Source organism: Echinops telfairi, unplaced genomic scaffold (genome assembly GCF_000313985.2).
Source record: "Echinops telfairi isolate 266 unplaced genomic scaffold, ASM31398v2 ScPeMD7_7400;HRSCAF=8409, whole genome shotgun sequence".
Classification (NCBI taxonomy): Eukaryota; Metazoa; Chordata; class Mammalia; order Afrosoricida; family Tenrecidae; genus Echinops; species Echinops telfairi.
Window position 1 is genome coordinate 47436497 of NW_022111300.1, and position 19163 is coordinate 47455659.

The window sequence follows — 19163 nt, forward strand, 5'->3', positions numbered from 1 at the left end:
GGTGTACCCGAATACCCTACGCCCTAATGATGAGCACACCACCTATTGCAGGATCTTCTTCCCGACTCAGAGCCCCCAGGCCAGCGCTTGCAGGAAGTTGGCCTACACTTGTCCACCTGGGGTCTGACACCGTGTCACTGGCCTTTCTCAACAGTGGAGGGGACCAGAAATCACATACCCCGGTTGCAAACACAACCTCGCGCTTCCTGATCAGATGTGCAACCCTGGGCTTCTCAGAGTAGCCACTTGAAATCATGTACACTTAAAAATCCTTGGCTCAGGAGACAATCCTTGCTTTATTACCAAAGTTGATTAAAATTCTTAGTGTAAGCAATGATGAAAATCACAGCCAACTTTTCCCCCCTTTGTGGGGAAGGAGTAGGGGGGAGGAGAAAAAAAACCCAACTCACGGGTCTATTTGAAATCATTTTATGAATTTTAATCATAGCAAATGTGTTTTAACAGTTGTCATAAAATCAACATTACCACATATACAAAGGACAAGACACCAGTTTGGCATACAAAAATACCATATATTAAAATTGGGCTCATTGGAAAAACGCAGGACTCACTAAGACACCATCTATCACAGAGAGAGCAAGCAAGAATGCTTTTAAGACATTCAAATTTATAAACAGCAGCTTGATAGCCCCTTTACGAAGTCAATATTTGGCAACGTTTGGACAATATTTTCTACACAGCCCAGCAGCTCATTCCTCTGCAGGGCCACTTGGCCCTTTAAAAGAAAGGCTCCTCCAAGAAATAAACCACATAATTGTAAATGAAACATGTCAAGGTCTCACACTAACAGAACTCTGAGCAGCCTCAACCTAGCCATTGGACTGGGGCATGTGTTACCAAGGCTGCGAGGACCTCTGGTAGGGAAGCTGCCTGGCTATGCTAAGGTTTCATCACCTCCTCAAGTTGAAACCAACGTGCACCCGCAACTATCCAATGACGCAAACGCACACAAGTGGTAGAATTTACACACACACACACACACATGAGTGAAAGACAATGACCAGAAGAAAACCCAAGAAGCCTTCAGCATTTTCCCGACAGGTTTAATCTCCTCCTGTCAGGATCAAGCCCCCGGGGCAGGCATCTCAGTCCATGGTTAGGAGGCTGCCAGAGAGCTGGTCTGTCCTGATCTTGCCCATCGACTCTCAAGTGGGCTCTGGAATTGTCTACGGTGCTGACAACCTAAGCAAGTCTTACTGGAAAGGATGAGAGGGTCAAGGGGGCCCTCCTTGGACCCCTCTCATCAGCTGAGAACACCCCCACCACCCCTTCTCATGCCTCCATGATAAACATCCTGAACTCAGGAATCCAGGGATCGGTATTAGGGTAGCAGATTGTGCTTGGCTAAACGGTTTTTCTGGTTTTCCTGTGCTTCTTTCTTCTGCTCGTTTCTGCCACGAGTGACCTTTGGCTTAGAGACATGCGAGGTGGTGACCGTAATCCCACTGCTAGATGACCTTCCCTTCGGTCTGGCTCCATCTTCCCGTCTACTCAACAGACCCAAGTCCATGTTTCCGTCTTTCCCCCAGAGGATCTACTCGGTAGTTGGTTTGTTCCTCAGCCAGGAAAATGCTACCAAGAATTTTCTACAGCACAGCATCCCCTGTTCTTTAGATCAAGGCTTTGAACAGTTCAAACTGGCTCAGTTTGGTCAATGAAGTGAAGCCAGGGTGGCCTGGCATGTGCAAAATGTGGGTGCCTCTATCAATAACTGAATGGGAAAAGTTACGGGCCCAATCCCTGGAATGGGAGACCCAGAAGAGACATAGTATGCCCTGCCAGCAGCCTAATGTGGGAGATTGGATTATTTGCCTGGACTGTGGAGAGCAAAGTGGCAGGGCTGGCCTCCATCTTAGAGCAGGATGCCGTTGTTTCAAAACTGCCTGGCAAGACATTGGGTTGATATGTCCTGCACACACTGGTTTTGTTTCTTAAGAAGGAGATGCGAAGTGTCTAGCAAGGTGTTAACCTATAATTTCCCCGATTCTAGTTATTGTTCCAGGCACCCACAGTTTGCAAATTCTGGACCATCTAGGTTTTGCAGCTCTGATTTAAACAGAAACCACAAAGAGACCAATTTGTTCCCTTTTAAAGGACATTGGACTCATCTTTTTCTGCTTCTTCCAGTTCAAGTTCGTTTACCACCAATACCCCCATTTCTGGAATCTTACAGAACACAGGTAAAACTAAAAACTGGTTGAAACTTTGGGAAACTCCTCCTTAGGATAACCCAATAACTCGCTCCCTCACAAGAGACATTCACATAGGCTATTAGCCTTAAATTCCATAGTGATGAATGTAGAACCATGTTCTAGAAGATCAGGAGCTGCTACAAGAGTACAGTTCTTCAAATACAAAAATACATGCTGGTGCAAACTTCGGGGAGGCCCTCAGGACTATACCTCAAATAATACTGATTGTACTAAAAGCATCATAGTATGAGTAGTATATTAAAAAAAAACAACCCTTAGATTAGGATAGTAAAGTCCAGCTATCAAGATGAGTGTTTCCAAGCACCACTCTAAAGGAGATATACAGAATGGGACCCCCCCCTGGCAGTGCATCCTGAAAACAAATACTTAACCCAACTGAACAAGGAGACCTGGGCAAAAACACCAGTCACCCTTCAGAAATCATGGCGCCCTATCCCTGACCACTTTAGCAGAGTCAAAAGTAAGTCATTTGGAAGACAGAAATGAAATGCCCCCCACTCACTTACTTATGTCCTCCAGTGACCAAAGGCTTCCCAAGAAAACGTAGAAGGTAGAACCCAACCTTTATACCTACTGAGATCTCTTGAGCGTTTGGATACTTCCTACAGTAGTTGGTGTGTTAAAGAAATTTAACACCTAACAGCTAACATTGTATAACCCAGAAACATGAATAATAACATTGTATAACCCAGAAACATGAATAACATAACTTGATTTTGAACACGCACAGCTAAATCATGTACAGATATAGGAGTTCATCATGTCATAAAAGTCAACGGCTTGACTTTCCACTTTTTTTTTAATGTGTCTCAGGTTGAACAAAATTTAGTAACAGGTAGATAGATCATCATGTTTGAAATACACTACCACTTTCAAAACAGTTGCCAAATCATCTTAAATACCTCATTCTCTTCTGTAGGTCCTCTTTTGGTAAAGATTATCTTGGGGGTGATGTTTTTCTGAGAAAGATGAAAATATCCAGGAAGAGTTAGCTTCCCCATCTGGGTCAATGATGACAAATCAGCTGACTGCCAACACTTCATGCATGGAAACCAAGTGCTGTCTGGTTGGTAGTGTCATGTTTCTAAGAGAAGACAGAAATGCAAATAGTTTGCCTATCGCTCCTCTCTTACCTTTGGGTATCCGAAACAGTATAGCCTTGGGCAGCCTAGCTTCTTATACCTAAAGAACAACGACCCTTTGTTTTGCAAAAATTAAAAACAAAAATCGAGCAAGTGAAGACAAGCAGTCTTACCCATTGCTAAGTTCTAGAAGAAGAAAAAATCAACCCATGTCCACTACATTGAAGCAAATGTACTTGGTCTACATTACAGCTGGGAAAAAAAGTCAACAGTAGAGTGATCAACTTTTATACAACGTAGATTTTCTAATAAAAGTATAGGAACTCCTCCTTTCAAACCAAAGTCTAGAACTGGAATACATACTAGAGTTTCAGGAAGAATCTGATATGCATATGAAAGCAAAGCCCAGGCGGGCTGAAAAATAAATTCTATTAATTTTCATAGCCCTCAGCTCATTCAATTCCATCGGCAATGACTGTTTGAAAAAAGAGTGCCTTTGTGCAAGGCTTCCATTCTCTCAGGGTTCACTAAATAAAAAGGCGAGAATGTCAAATCTCACTCTAAAAATAGTACTTCCTTTTGAGTCTGGCATCTGAAAAACGATGCCCACATATGCCCGCACCAAATGCAATAACAAGCTGGCAGACTTCAAGGGCAAACAAAAATACAAAATCTATCTATGAACACCACAAAACATGCTTGCTCGTCTAGTTCACGTCTGACGAATGCAGTGGTGAAGTCTGGGGAAGATGAACGGGAAGTAAGAAGGGTTTCATTAGACTTTATTATTTTTTTTAGTTTGGGGTTTTCTTGTTTCTGTAACATTTATTTTGTGGCCACAAGACCCTAAACACAATTTCACTGTACAGATCATGCAGAGTTTGCAAGTCAAACGTTTTACAGCTACTGTCTAACTATGATTTTTGGAACAATAGATTCACATGCAACTAATGATCCCGGAAAGGGGGCTTAATAAAGCACTCTTTAAGCTTTTCACAGATTACCTCTTGGCACAACGTTTCCAACTAATAATCCAAAGGACAATAAATAAATTTGTACTCTATCATATTTGAGCTCATACACACGTAAGCTCAGAAAGCAATGTTCTTTTCCCACTCAGCATGTTACTAGATTCCAACCCCCGGCTTTGCCTCACATTGTTACTCCATTAACACCTTCCGGCCACATGCTGATGAACCACCATCTAGAACTTCAGAGTCCAATACGGCAGCCATAAGCCACATGCAGGCATTGTGGTTCCTCGGTGGCACTCACTCTGTGTCAGTTGCTCAATAGCCAATGTGGCTAGTGGCTACTCCATGGGACAGCCCAGATGACACAATATTTCCATCATCTCCCAGAGTTCTCCTGAATAGCATCCATTCAGATTTAACCTTCGAGGGGCCCACTCTACGTCATGCACAAGATCAAATGTAATTATATTTGTAAAGGACATACCTTATAGCAGCTTTCTGATCCTAAACTAGGGCCAGAACTGAGAAACTGAGAATCCATTTGCATTTTCATCACAATGTATGGCCCAGGTCATTATACCAAAAAAAAAAAACAAACTTCCAAAGACTATGCTTTTAGAGAGAGTACTTGGCTCTACCTGACATATTAAGCATTCACACGCTAATGTCAAGATCATTAAGAAAGATGAAAATTCATGCTTCTTATAGTTTACTATTTACACAATATTCATCATCCTTTCCATATTAAGGGGAGAAAATTCAATGTTCTGCAACCTTACAAATTTAAATCACACGGTTTGACAGTTTTCTTTAAATGTCTATTCCCATCCTGAACTTAGTCCTCCTTGTGCTTCCCAGAGGTAGACACTAACGAAAACAGATCTATCCATCTACCCAAAGCAAACCCCCCTGGCAGCAATAGTCGTGGTAGGAAAGGATGGTCATCAATCCTGAAAAAATGATCCTGGCCATGTGGACAGGCTGGAGAAGGGAGGAGAAACTGAGACAGCTATGGGATCTTCTCAACCCCCATGTGCAGCAGAATAGCAAGCTGCAGTGCACCTTGGTGAGCCTCGAGGAGTTAGCTCATCCCCACAGTGGAGCCCCCAGAGGGTACAGTCAGCTCTTTCTGTGCTTTCAGAGCATTGCATTGTGGTTCTTAATTGATGTGCAATGGTGAGTTCTGGTAAGTTATGTCCCCAGACTAGTGCCACACGGGGTAGATGGGCTTCTAGTGCTGGGGAGATGCCAGAAAAGGCCAGAGTAATGGGGCACCAAATCAAGTCATTTAGCCTAGAAGAATCTGGCAAGTTAATCCTTACACACACAAATGCACACACACACACCCTAATAAGCAGATGCTCACGTAACTTTAGGCAGACTCCGTGTCAACAATGTGTCTTACATCAACAACACTCAAAAGAAAAAGAATCCAATTTGAGTGATTAGGTTGTAAGGTCAAGAATCTTATCACGGAGCCAATTAACTTTGCACTGTGAAATTGCAGATCCAACATGGGGTTCTTTTTAAAGTAAAAGTCACACAGCTGTTATACTCCAGGGCCTTGCACAAGGCACAGGGGTGGGGAGGGAGGCTACCCTTCTAGGCAGAACTGACTTAACAAGCAGAATTTGATCACACCCTGTCCTAGAGTCCAGTCACTCCATACTGTACATAAATGCATGTAGATATCACTCAGAAAGTCAACGGACATTGGCATGGCTTGACATTGCAAAGGTAGAGTCCATTCGAAGTGGAGCATTCTCAAAGCAGTACTTCTGTGGATTTGGGGGGCGCCCCCCTTCCAACCAGGAGGAATAGAACTCAGGTGAGACATGCATGACAGCAGCCTGGGAGACCGTGACACTAACCCAACAGTGCTTATGTAATAGAGGATATTAGTCAGCTAATACGACACCTACGTTATTAACACCAGATAAATCCTAGATTATTTGTCGAATAACGCCCAGTAGCTTACACGATTAAACGGCATTTCAACCTAATTTCTAGTTTGAGCTTCACATACATTTCCTAAAGGTCTTAAAGGACACGCAGGGAAGGTCTGAGACATTGTGTTTCCTATCCAGTCCCCAGGCCCATTAACTTCATGAGAGTTGTGCGTTCAATTGTTGATGTTGTTCTTTTTATCTGGTGCGAACCACATTACGTTCAGGGGCCTATTCTGCGCTGCCTGAAGATGATCATTAGCATTATCAGTACATGACATTCTTCCTCTCCATCTTCCAGGGTGTTTTCTGGCCTCGATTCTTGGAACTGCCTACTGTTTACCCTCCACCCTCACCCCTCGCCGCCCTGTGTCCAAGTTCTCCCCGGAACAGAGACCTTTTTATGAACAGCATCCTTGTTGCATGCCACTTGCTTCATGGTTTCCATCAAAGAAATCTGAGCCGACCTTGCAAAGCTCCTAGCTGCTTTTAAATGCACGCAGGCTCGAAGACACGAATACAGCACGTAACAGGAGAGGGACACGGGGGTATCTACAGACGGCTAGGCAAGGACTTACCGTGGACAGGTCCATTCGAAATAGGAATATCTGTGGTTAGTTTACTTTATGATTTTCTTCAACACAAACAGGGTTTTAAATACAAGAGGTTTGCTCACATACACCAACAGTAGACACCCGAATCCTACTAAGTGGTTTGTTTCATTCCCATGGTACATCTTTTCAAAAAATAAGTCAGGCCCGTCTGTTTAGATGCATGCCTGGTGTGCCACTGAGTCACAGTCCTTCCAAACTGTGAGCAAAGACAGACTCTTTCTCTACACAGGACCCGGCAGAGGGCTCGTGTGCAAGGAGGCAGGTACTTGGCACCTCCCCATCAGGGGGTGGCATCCAGGTCTGGGGTGGCCACTGCTTCAGACACAACTTCCTCCCAGGCTTCCTCGAGACGGAAAACTCTGAGGTGAACCAAACTACACACGCACGCACAAACACACACACACAAATGCACGATTATTTACATTTCAAATTCGGATATCGGGAGATGGCTTGAGAAAGACTGACATCCGGGTTTCCTGTAGAATCAGGCCCATCTCCTTAGGACTCAGTTTATCGCCCCCGATGGGCGGTCCGTTTAATGCACACGTCGCGAGCTCTGATTGTAAGTGAAGGAAAAAAGAAGGGACGTGCCAACAAAACACAACATGTCCGGCACACTGGTTCAAATATTCTCTCCGAGAGCAACGACAATGGCCCACGGTGTGATGCAACGTGTATTATTATTATTATTATTTTAATAAAGAAGAAGAAAAAGGCTTCGCTGCTAAAGGAAGATGGGGTGGCATAGAAAATAAGAAAAAGACAAGGACTCAGAGTGGTGTATTTCCATGGGATTTCTACACAGGTTCTGAGGGTCAATTCTACCGGCCTACGGAGCAGCTCTGGTGCAGTCTACCGCGTGGACAGAGGGCCACCTCGGACACGCTTGGCACAGTCTGACGTCTATGTTGCTTTAAGACATCTATCTGGGAACATGATTCTGAAAAATCATAAATTACAGTCCTGTTCAGAAATGATTATGAGGATGCATGCAATCATCTTCAAAGCCATTGACCGTCCAACCGGGAACAACGGGGGCTGGAATCTGGCCGAAGCCTCCCACTCCGCCCTTCGCGGCTGTCTGTTCGGGTTAGTCAATGGCCACCCGAGGCCAGGGCTCGGCACCCCATGGTCAGTGTTGCCCCCCCTCTTCTCTCTGGGATCCCGTCACCAACACCTGCTCACCCCCTAAGTTGGCACCCACAAGAGACTTGGCCCGGGCAGCCCGCTCAGCCGCAGGAGATGACAGTGAAGCGCTTAGAGATGCAGGACATGTTGTGGAGCACGATGCCCAGGAGGAAAACCAAGACGCAGGCCACCAAGATCACAGTGCACACCCCGGACCAGGTGGAGCTCTTTGCCACGCCACGCCGGTCTCGCTCCTCCTCCATGGCCTCCAGCGGCGCCCCGCCCTGCAGAGGCTGCTGCTCGGCTGGGATGGTCACCACGGCCACCGACTTCTGCTGGCTCCCGGGCAGCAGCCGGCAACCCATGTCTCCGGGCAGCAGCGTGCGCTCCTTGGAGATGGGCAGGGGCAGCATGTAGCACCCATTGCTGGGGAGTTTGATGAAGACCGGCGTGTGCTCCGAGGCGTGCGGGATGGCGATGACAGCGAGGACCTCGGGGTCATCAGGAAGCTGCGACACGGAGAAGCCAGGGGGCAGCTTGGTGATGCCACGGCACCAGGGGCAGCGCACATCCCTCTGGCTCGTCCTCATCTGCTGGAGGCACACGGAGCAGCAGGTGTGCTTGCAGTCCAGCATCTTGGGCCTGCGCCGCGGGCTATAGTAATTGAAGCAGATCTGGCACTCCAGCAGGGAGTCCTGCGACAGCGTCTCCATCGTGGACCGGGAGCTGCAAGGTCAAGGCTGGGATCGAGGGCAGGGGCCTCCCTTCCTTTGCGCCCTTCCAGTGCCGGGAGGGGGCCTGGCAGCTCACGGGCATCTAGTGGACTGGCACGCGCTCAGACCTGGAGGAGAGAGCAGAGGACACAGACTTAATCATTTCGAGCCCTGCAGCTGACTGACTTGCACCACGCCTTCCTCAGACACAGGGTCGCCTTGTAGTCTCCCCTGAGAACGCTGGGCCTACCAGAACCTCAACTGGGACTGGGACTTCCCAGAACAGAGAGACTCTGTTCCTGGAACCCACCGCTGGGTGGGACTTCATTCTGGCGGCCCTAGAAATGGACACAGCACATCAAAACAGGGCCCCCCAAGCATTTGTACCTCACCCATTCATCAGACTGGCCGAGGGGCTCGCATGTGGGTAGGCTGCTGGAAGCTGCCAACGTGTCCAGTCCCAACAGTCACTCATGGGGACCAGGTTTCAGGGAAGCTTCCAGACCAAGACAGAGTAAGGGGGGAGGCTTGGTGATCTAGTCCCCCCGCTCCCCAACAGCTCAAGAACACCTAAGAGTCACAAGAGAGCTGGCAGGTGAGCCCGAGGGGTTGGGAGACCCCACACAACTGCCACAAGGATAGACCCAAGCAGAGCACCGATCACCAGATTCGGGCAGACCATCAGGCACCTTAGTTCTGTTGCATCAGAGCGCGCCATGGGCCCGAGCCAGCTCGATAGCAACTACCAGCAACAACATATTCAAAACGAGGAAAGCAGCCTTAGAAGAGAGAACCCGGGGGGTGGGGGTGGGGGGGTTTCCTGGCTTCAAAAAACTCGTTCAAGTCCAAATCAGTCACTAGATGAGCAAGTCATATAACTTCTCTTAACGCCCAGTCCCAGTCTGGAACATGGTGAAGGTTAATGAGTTGAACATACTCAAGGCTGGGGAGTCAATGCCCACTCATAGCGACCTGTGTTAGTCTGGGTAAACGAGGGAAACAAATCCACAGAAACTCATATATGTGTAAGAGAGAGTTTTATATAAAGGGTAAGTGTACATTAAGAAAGGATCCCAACCCAGTGCTGTCCAAGCCCATAAATCCAACATTAGCCCATATGTCTGACACTTATCTACAAAATCCTCCTCAATCTCACAAAACACACACAATGATGCCGACTGCAGGAGGAAAGTTGAATCAGTGAGTGTGTAAGCATCTCAGTGCTAGCAGGAGTCTCCACACGGGTGCTCCAGCACCCAGGCTTCTCCTCAGAGATGTCTTGCAGGAAGTGAGCCTTGCCAGCTGAAGCAGGGAACAGGCTGAGGCAGCTGCACCCTGGTCCCACCATCACAAAGCAAGAGACCCGAGAAGTAGAAAGGTGAGACTCACCAAGTCATTTATCTTTCCAACCTTCAATTAATCCTACATATGTTTATCAGCCAGGTTGGCACAATAAACCTTAACTATCTCATGACCCTACGGGGCAAGGTAGAATTTCCCCTGTGAGTTTCTGAGACGGTCACTCTTTACAGGAGTAGAAAGCCCTGTCTTTCTTCCACAGAGCAGCTGCTAGTTTTAAACTGTTCACTTTGAGGTTGGCAGCCCAGCTTATAACCACTACACCACCAGGGTTCCTTGGCGCCCCCATATTGCCAGGGCCCGGTGGTGCTGGTTGTCTCTCCTGCTCCTCCGGACCGGGCGCAATGCTTCGAATGGGCTGCTCAGAGCCACTCCTGGTTCTCCAAGAAGGAAGGCCATTTTGACCAGCTCCAGCTGCAGAGGGGGTGCACGGGGTCTCCCTTGGCCCTGCCCTGCCCCCACAGCTTTTCCATCAATCCAATGTGCAATTTTATTCATGATTTATGTTCCAAGTAATGTTCACTTAATTTATGCTACACTCCCTTAAAATCAGATCATGTGGCTCAATTTCCAACTCGGTCCAAGTGAAGTTCTACCTTACACTCGCCAGGGAGACACAGAGGCCGAACGGGAAAAACCATGCCTGTGTTTGGTGCTTCCACTTGATTTATATGTAGGGACTGCATTCCAGATTATTTTCTGGAGCATAATTAGTAATGATGATGATTAGTTAGGTACAGGGAAGACATTTACGAGGCTGCGGACCGGAGGGAATAGTAAATCATTCTTTCCCCTTTCATCATAAACTCGGAAGGCTTGCGTGAACTGAAAGGAGAGAGGGGGAAGCAGCCAGGCCACAGAAAGGAGACAAGAAACACAGAATCGCTTGTCCAGTGTGTTGTGAATTATCTGTCCCTTCAGCGTGGGGCCTCCTTTAGCAACCTGGGTTTCCCCCTCTCTCCTTACAGGAACAAGGGGGGATGCTCACATAAAATCTCATTACACTTTAAAAGGAACAAGTGCTTTGGTAGAATACCAAAGAACAAGTGTATATGGAAATATATTGGAACCATTTTTAAGTGTCACTACAATTGATCATGGGAGGGGGGCACCCCTAAAGTCAAGATTAGCGAGAGAAACAGATTGACCACAGAAGGAGAATTTAGTCAAGAAGGAGGGGTCCCCCTCGAAAGAAGGGTGGCTTGTAATGCGGAGCTTGTGGTGCTTATTTCTCACACATACCTTCATGAAATGATACGTAGCTTCATAAATGATATCAGTATAAATTGCACAAGCCACAAGCCATATTTTACCTAATGCCTGGAATATTCCGACTTGATGCTAATACACACTTCGGCTTTAACATATTTTTAAATGCAGTGAGCTGTGTACTTCGGGGGAAGGGAGATGAGGCGGGAGTGGTGGCAGTGGTGGTGGGCGGTGCCAGAAACCAAAGGTGTACGTGTGTTGCAGTTTATTTACAATCAGTATGCTATTACAAAATAGTATTTCTTCTTCTTTTCTTTTTAGAGGAGAGCCCGAGTAGCATAGTGGGGGGTGCATCTGGGCTGCTAACCTCAAGGTCGGCAGGGGAAGCCGACAGTAGTTCTCGGGGAGAAAGCTGAGGCCGTCCGCCCCTGTAAAGATACAGTCTCAGAAATCCAAAGAGGAGTTCCACTCTGTCGTTCAGAGTCGGTCTCAGTGGGATCAGACTGGGTGGCAGTGGGTTTGAGATTTAGACTATATAAATTCCAAGAGCTCTGCTCGCACTGAAGTAAGCATCGGACTATGGAGTGCAAGGCCAGTGGTTCTAATCCACCAGTAATTCCCCAGGAGAAAGGAGAGGCTATCAAGTCCCCCAAAGATTGACAGCCTTAGAAACCATATACAGGGCGGGTATGAGTAGAGATCATTGTTTTCAGTTTTAACATTTTGAGGGAGTGCACATGATGCAGAGGTTAAGTGCTTGACTGATCACGGAAAGGCCAGAGGTTTGAACTCACCCAGCAGCGCCGCAGGAGAAAGGCCTGGCCATCAGCTCTAGCCAAGATGCCAGCCTACTAACCCTGCAGGGCAATTCTTCTCTGCCACACTTTGGCATCAAGGACACCTACCACATCATCCCATTGTAAGCATTTTTACAAGAGATCCAGTTCCCTCTCTCCAAACTCACTGCCCACAGAGTCAATTCCAACTCATAGCAAACCTACAGGGAAGCTCAGAGCAGCCCCCGTGGGGTTTCCCAGACTGTAACTCTCCCTGGGAGCAGAAAGCCTCATCTTTCTCCTGTGTAACCACTGGCGGCTTCACACTGCTACCCTTGAAGTGAGCAGCCCGATGTGCCACCACTACAGCACCCAGGCTCCACAGATGCAGTTCTCAGTGCCATCGAGTCGATTCCACTCATAGCAACCCTCTCTGTAGGACAGGGTAGACCTGCCCCTATGAGGTTACGAGACGGTAACTCTTCATGGGCGTAGAAAGCCCTTTTCCAACAGAGTGGCTGGTGGTTTAGAACTGCTCACCCTGTGGTTAGCAGCCTAGTGTGTAACCACTGGGTGGGGTGTGTAAAATAACCAAAGTCACAACATGGACTTTTCAACATAATCCCAGGTGCTTTTACTACCATAAATATTTAAGTATAAGCTGAGTTTTTTCAGCATATTTTTAAAAAAATACTTTTATTGGGGGCTCTTACATCTCAACACAATCCATACATTCCTCCAGTGTGCCAAGCACATTTGCACATATGCTGCCATCATGATTTTCAAAGCATTCTCTTCCCACTGGAGCCCCTGATATCAGCTCCCCATTTCTTCCCCTTCCCTTCCCCGCCTGCCCTCCCTCACAAACACTTGATAAGTTCTAGATTATTATTTCCATCTCTTACATCATCCTCTGTCACCCCTCACCCACTTTTCCATTATTCGTCCCCCTGGGAGGGGGTTTTAGATTGATCCTTGTGATCAATTCCCTCTTTCTCCCCCCACCCTCCTCTAATCCTCCTGGTATCTCTACTCTCCTTGTTGGCCCTGAGGGTTTTATCTATCCTGGATTCCCTGTGTTGTGGGCTCTTATCTGTAGCAGTGTGCATATTCTGGTCTAATCTGATTTGTAGGGTAGAATTGAGGTCATGAGAGTGGAGTGAAGGAGCATCAAAGAACTAGAGGAAAGCTGTGTGTTACATCAGTGCTATACTGCGCCCTGACCTGCTCATCTCTTCCCTAGGACCCCTCTGTGAGGGGATGTACAATTGTCTACAGATAGGCATTGGGTCTACACTCCATGCCCCCTCCTCCTCCCCCCCCAACCGCCCCCGCCCCCATTCAACTTGGTATAGTTTTCTTTTGGGTTTTAGATGTTCAGATGCCTGATACCTGATCCCATCAACACCTCCTGATCACACAGTCAGCACATTTTTGTGTGCTGAAAAAGCCCCCAGTTTTTCGGTGGTAAAATTAGGCGCCTCGGCTTATACTAGAGTAGATACAGTAGTTCAGAACCTGAGTATTAAATGGTTTTGTTCTGCTAGTATTCTAGAGAATCCTCCGATGTTCCAACACACATGTCCAGCAGTTGCATGTTGAGAGGGGGCAAAAGATTAGGCTTTCTACTCACATAAAGAGTTACAGCTTCCAGACCCACAGGGGCTGTCCTACCCTGTCTAACAGGGTTGCTGTGTGTCGGCATCAACTTAATGGCAGCAAGTTGGGTTGGGTTTGACTCCTTGTGAAGCTGCCCAGTGCCTTCTGAAAGACCTTGACCTGCTTCAGCCAATGGCCTCTACCAGGGCCTTACATTGAATGGCTGCCGGGGAAGCAACTTGAAGTCGGAGATTCAACCAGACACTGGAGTAGATGTTTTTAGTTTTCCTTTGGAAACAGCAAGCCTTTCGGATACAAGTCATTTACTTAATTCTTCAAGAAAATACAAGGCTCTGAAATGGGATTAAACAAAAATTATTACACTTCCATTTAATTTGGTATTTCAGCTGGCAAAACCACTTAGTTATATTGGATCTTCGCAAACACGCTGATTAGTTGCAGAGATGAAGATGGCCTGGCTGGTGGTAGCGGTGTCACCGACTCTGGTCCTCTGGTAGCAGAGAGCAAGCATTTCAGGGCACAATTGCCAGAGGCCTGCATGGTCCAATTGCTGTCATCATGGTCTGTGTTTTATGGGAGAAGGGACTGGGATCCCGGGACTTAGGACAAATCACAGCTGGTCATGCTAATATTGGGGTGGTTTCCTTCTCGGGGCATCCTGGTTTGCAAAGAATGTGGAGAATGGAAACTGCCCTAGAAAAGCCTTGGGTAACCTCGAGGCAGGGGGTGGGGCAGCACGATGGCCAGGCAGGGTGGGACCGGGAGAGTACTGTTGGCTGAACAGGGAGAACAGCCAGCCAGCAGCCCAAGGTCACTGCAGGGACTCAGCACGCAACCAGAGGGGTGGCCCTGCCAGCACTGTCCACTGGGACAACAGTGGGTCTGACAGGCCTGGCCATGGCCTGGGTGCCACAGAGCCAAGGGCATGCCTGAGCCAGAGCTGCTGAGAGGGTTGGCCAACTACAGAGCCAAAAATTGAACCACAGTCAGCAGAGACCTATTTATGCAGCTATAGGAGCACTGAACTCAAGTCTCCGTGCAGAAAATGACACGCGAATATGATTACAAGTGTGCACCTCCCTCCCCCTGATTTCATTTTTCAGTTCCACTCTAAAGAGTCTGTCTGGTGAGGAATAAGTGGCTGATGCTCATCAAATAGGGCCGAGTCATCGCAGACTGTCAGAGGATGCCCCCTGCTCCCCAGAGGGAGAGGTGTGGTAAGAGATGCCAGCAAACAGATGGGGCAAGCAGGGGAAATGGAGGACGACCCACTACCCTGACTGCCAGAATTCTGCAGTTGAGCATCGAGGTAAGCCAAAGAAGCCGACAAGTCTACCAATACGTGGACATCGACGGAGGGAAGACATGTACTAGAGGGGTGAAAAGAGGGGAAACGCAGCCAATCGGCATTTGGTGGGTCCCCCCCACACCACACTGGGGCAATCTGAAGGGGAGAACAACTTGAGGAGAAGCACAGGCGAGAGGGAAGATGGGGAGCAGGAGCTCCCCGTGGATGGATTCTCACTGGAATCGCACAGAACGAGAAAGAACGTGGGGGAAGATTTTGGGCACCCAGGCCCATTGCTCATTCTGTGGCCTCTCTGAGAGCAAGGCAAGTCGGAGGCGAGAATCATCAACATCCTGTATGTGCTCCGACACCACAGCTGACCCATGAGGGCAACTCAAGGCAGAGTCAGAAGACGGCCAACAATGCCAGGAAAACCCGTAAGTCACTGTGGGCACATGGGGGTGCCGAGGACTGGGAACTGGGCATGGGAGACAACGAGGGGCGTTAAGCAACAAGCTGGGGGGGGGGGGCAATCAAATCCCCTATGCACACCTTAACATTTTTAACACGCAAGCCACACATCCATCTTCTCCAGTCTCATGTGTACCCAACCACAGATTCCCGATCAAATTTGTTTTATTGCTGTAAAAACACAGGTAGCACCACAATTGCCAATGAAACATTTCTCCTGTGTACAATTCCGTGACATCAGTCGGGTTGTGCAACCACGGCCAAGATCCACAGCCAAATGTCCTGTGACAAACAGAAACTGGACCAGATGACATTTTAACTTTAAGTCTTTGCTAACCCTTCTCTTTTGGAAGTCACATTTTCCCATTACACTAAGGTGACCAGATCTTGACATTGGTAAAGCGGGACACCATTGAGAAAACTCATATCCTGGCAAAATAGCCACATGGCAGCCGGAAACTATATACCCTAGCTTGTTGTGCATTCTTTCCAAAAATTGGGATTTTTTAAAACTCCGCGGGACACGGGAAAAATCGTTAAAAATCAGGATTGTCCCGCCAAAAGCGGGACGTCTGGTCACTTTACATTATACACCTCAATATCAGAGGTATGCAAGAGTGGCCAGGTAAAGGCAGTAAGGATTTCAGGAGCCCTGGTGGGATCATGGGTTACACATTGGCCTGATACCTGAAAGGTCAAGCGTTCAAAGCCACCAGCTGCTCCGAAGTAGAAAGAGGAGCCTTCTTACTCCCGTACAGAGTTCAGTCTCAGAAACCCACAAGGGCAGTTCTATTCTGTCCTCTAAAGTCACAAGGAATTAGAATGGACTTGATGCCAGGGAGCTTGTGCTTGGGTTTTCGGGTCTGCTTTGTTTGCTGGCTTGGGCTGTTCTCTGCCACTGACCTGGAACAGTAATCACAGGCAATAGGTGGAGGACCAGGCGAGGCTTGTGTTCCCGTAAAACTGCATTTACAGCCACAAGTCACAGCTGGATCAGGCCAGCAGATCACTCCCTACCCGCCCTGCCCTCAACCATAATAATCAGCAGATTGATTATTCCAGACACACCCACCCTCCCAGGCGGTTTTGTGCTCTCAGCGATCAATTGTTACCTTGGTGGAGCTTCCAGCTCATCTGAAGAATGCAACATATTTTCACAATTATTTGGGACAGATAAGAAGAGGCTATCATCTCTCCAGAGGTAAAGTCTCCTTCCATAGACTGTGCTCAGATTACAGGAGGACAGTCAGCCCAGTGATGGACATGATAGTCACCAACACCAAGAACCAGCACCCTGACTCAGCAGATGCTGGCAGAGAGCTATGGCCGCTTCACCCTGAGAAACAAGGACCTGGTGCTTCAGGATCCACTGGGATCATGCCACACCAACATCTGGAGGCAAAAAAAGGGTGGGGGGGGGGCTTTCTTTTCTGTACCTCTGCATGGTCTGCCACGTGGATGCAGTTTGAGGTTTATTGGCACCGTCACGGCGGGTCATGAAGGGGCTGAACAAATGGCGACTTGGCCTGGTTCACCTCAAGGCTCGATCTCTACCATAAGGTCGTTAGTCACCTTTACCAAGAAGGCGTGCTGCAGACTCTCAAACACCCTGAGCACACCTTCAAAGTGCCACAGAGCATGGGTGATCTATGACAACCACAACTCCAAGAAGCCCCGGGAGCACAATGGTTAAGTGTCTGGCCTGGCTGATAACTAAAAAGGTAGGGGCTTAAGCTCACAATGACTATATAACTCCAAGAAGCCCCAGTGGCACAATGGTTAAGTGGCCGGCTGCTAAATGGTCAGTGGTTTGAATCTACCACTTTGCTCCAGGGGAGAAAGACCTGGTAGTCTACTTCTATAAAATCACTCCCTGGAACCCTGTGGGGCAGGCCTACCCTGTCCCGCAGGGCCACTGCTCATTGGAAGTGACTGGACAGCAAATGGGTTTGTGTTTTGGGTGAAAAAAAAACAAAAACAAAATAAAAAAAACCCATCACTGCCATCAAGTCAATTCTGACTCATAGGAACCCTAGTGGACAGAGTAGACCTGCCCCAAGTCTGTAACTCTTCACAGGACGAGAAAGCCTTATCTCTCTCCTGTGGAGCTGCTTGTGGTTACAAACTGCTGACCTTGTGGTTAGCAGCCCAGTGTATAACCCACTACAGCCACCGGGGCTCATGGTGTTTGGGGTTAGAGTGACATTAATTTGAGGTACCTCCAAGATAGAAGAGGGGTCCAACTGACGCTGTGGGTTAAGTGTTGAGCTGAGAACCACAAAGTCAGCAGTTCAAACCCACCAGGTACCCCTTAGTACAAGGATGAAGCTATCTGCTACCATAAAGATGAACAGTCTTGGAAACACCCAGGAGCAGTTCTCTATCCTAAACTACGAAGGGATACCCCCCACCCACCCCAATTGGAATTATGCTGGGCAAAGCGGAGCTTTTATAGTATGCTTTTCTCCCCTACTAGGCAAGCATCATCAACTCGCTCTGAGCTAGTGCACCCAGTGGCATCGCCTGGGAAGGGTCTCTCTGATCACAGTGCATTTTTTCTTAAAAGCAGTTTGGCTAGAACCTTGTTTTACGTGATGGCTGATTAAGAGACTGGCATGCAGCTGTGAAAGTTTGTTTCGTGCTCGGGAAAAATGCCACAGAAACTGTTGTTTTGTGTTGAACACAACTTACAAGGACAGTGCCATGGGAAAAACTCAAGTGTAGGAATGGTTTTCTCCTTTCAGAAAAGGTGAAATGTCGATTGATGACAAATCTCATTCTGGACATCTGTCCACTTCATGAATGGACTCGTAGTGCATTTGGAGTTCATTCTACCAGGTCAAACTGTTCATCGAGCTTTCTGTTTAGAGTATCTGAAAAGACTGCTTAGTGATATGCAACAAAAAAGGCATGATTTATGGCACGCAGAGGACTGGGTTTGCCATCATGACAGTGCACAAGCTCATGCAGCTATCTCAGTGCACCAGTGTTTGGCAAAAACAGCAATGCCTTTCTTGCCCCATGCACCTGCCTCACCCGACCTTGTTCCATGTGACTTCTTTTTGTTTCCGTGAATGAAGAGGGACACGAAAGAACAGCGATTTAAGGATGCAGAAGAGGTGAAGGAAAAGAACCGAGGGTGGTGTTGTCAGCCATCCAAAGAGATGAGTTTGAAAAATGTTTCCAAGAATGGAATCGCAAATGTATTAAGTGTAATGGAGAGTACTTTGAAGGTGATAAAGTTGTTTTGTCAAAAAATCTAAATACATAGCTTTGAAAAAAATTTTTTTCTTTGGAGCACCCCTCGTACATCACCAAACAAAACTGAACTCGCTGCCATTGAGTTAATTCCAACTCCTAGTGACCCTACAGTGTAGACTTGTTCCTGTGGGTTTCCATGATTATCAGTCCTTCAGGGCATGGAAGGCCTCCTCTTCATCATTCTGCAACAGAGCAGCTGGTGGTTTCTAACAACTGGCCTGTGGTTTGCAGCCCAAACAACTCGTAGCCACTGGCTGGTAGTGAGTCTGAATTTTTTGGTTTTAAGGCTGGAAGGATATGCAAGGAGGGAAAGTCTCCCTTGGCTCAATTAGAAAAACAAACAATAGCAATAAAGAAAACCACTTAATTGTCAAGACTTATCTTTTTTCACACATTAAAATGATAAATGAAAATCTCTTCAAATTACCCAGCAAAAAATACCTTTTCAGAAAACAATGCCTCCACCCCACCCCACCCCAAAAGAAAAC

General features: G+C 47.5%; 1 protein-coding gene across 3 annotated transcripts in view; it reads right to left on the reverse strand.

The window, feature by feature from the left end:
- Window positions 1-413: 413 nt before the first annotated feature.
- Window positions 414-19163, reverse strand: part of RNF152 (ring finger protein 152) — an 83292-nt gene continuing 64542 nt past the window's right edge. The window contains exons 3-4 of one of the 3 annotated variants that reach the window (XR_006680657.1): window positions 7273-8819; window positions 414-3318 (exon numbers count right to left, since the gene is read on the reverse strand). Coding sequence is in view for 2 of the 3 variants with exons in the window: in XM_004703024.2 (XP_004703081.1) it covers window positions 8080-8691 (612 nt within the window). In the remaining variant the exon portion in view is untranslated. Of the gene's footprint in view, window positions 8820-19163 lie in introns of all 3 variants that reach the window. The other 2 variants (XM_004703024.2, XM_045296179.1) reach the window with 2 other exon arrangements.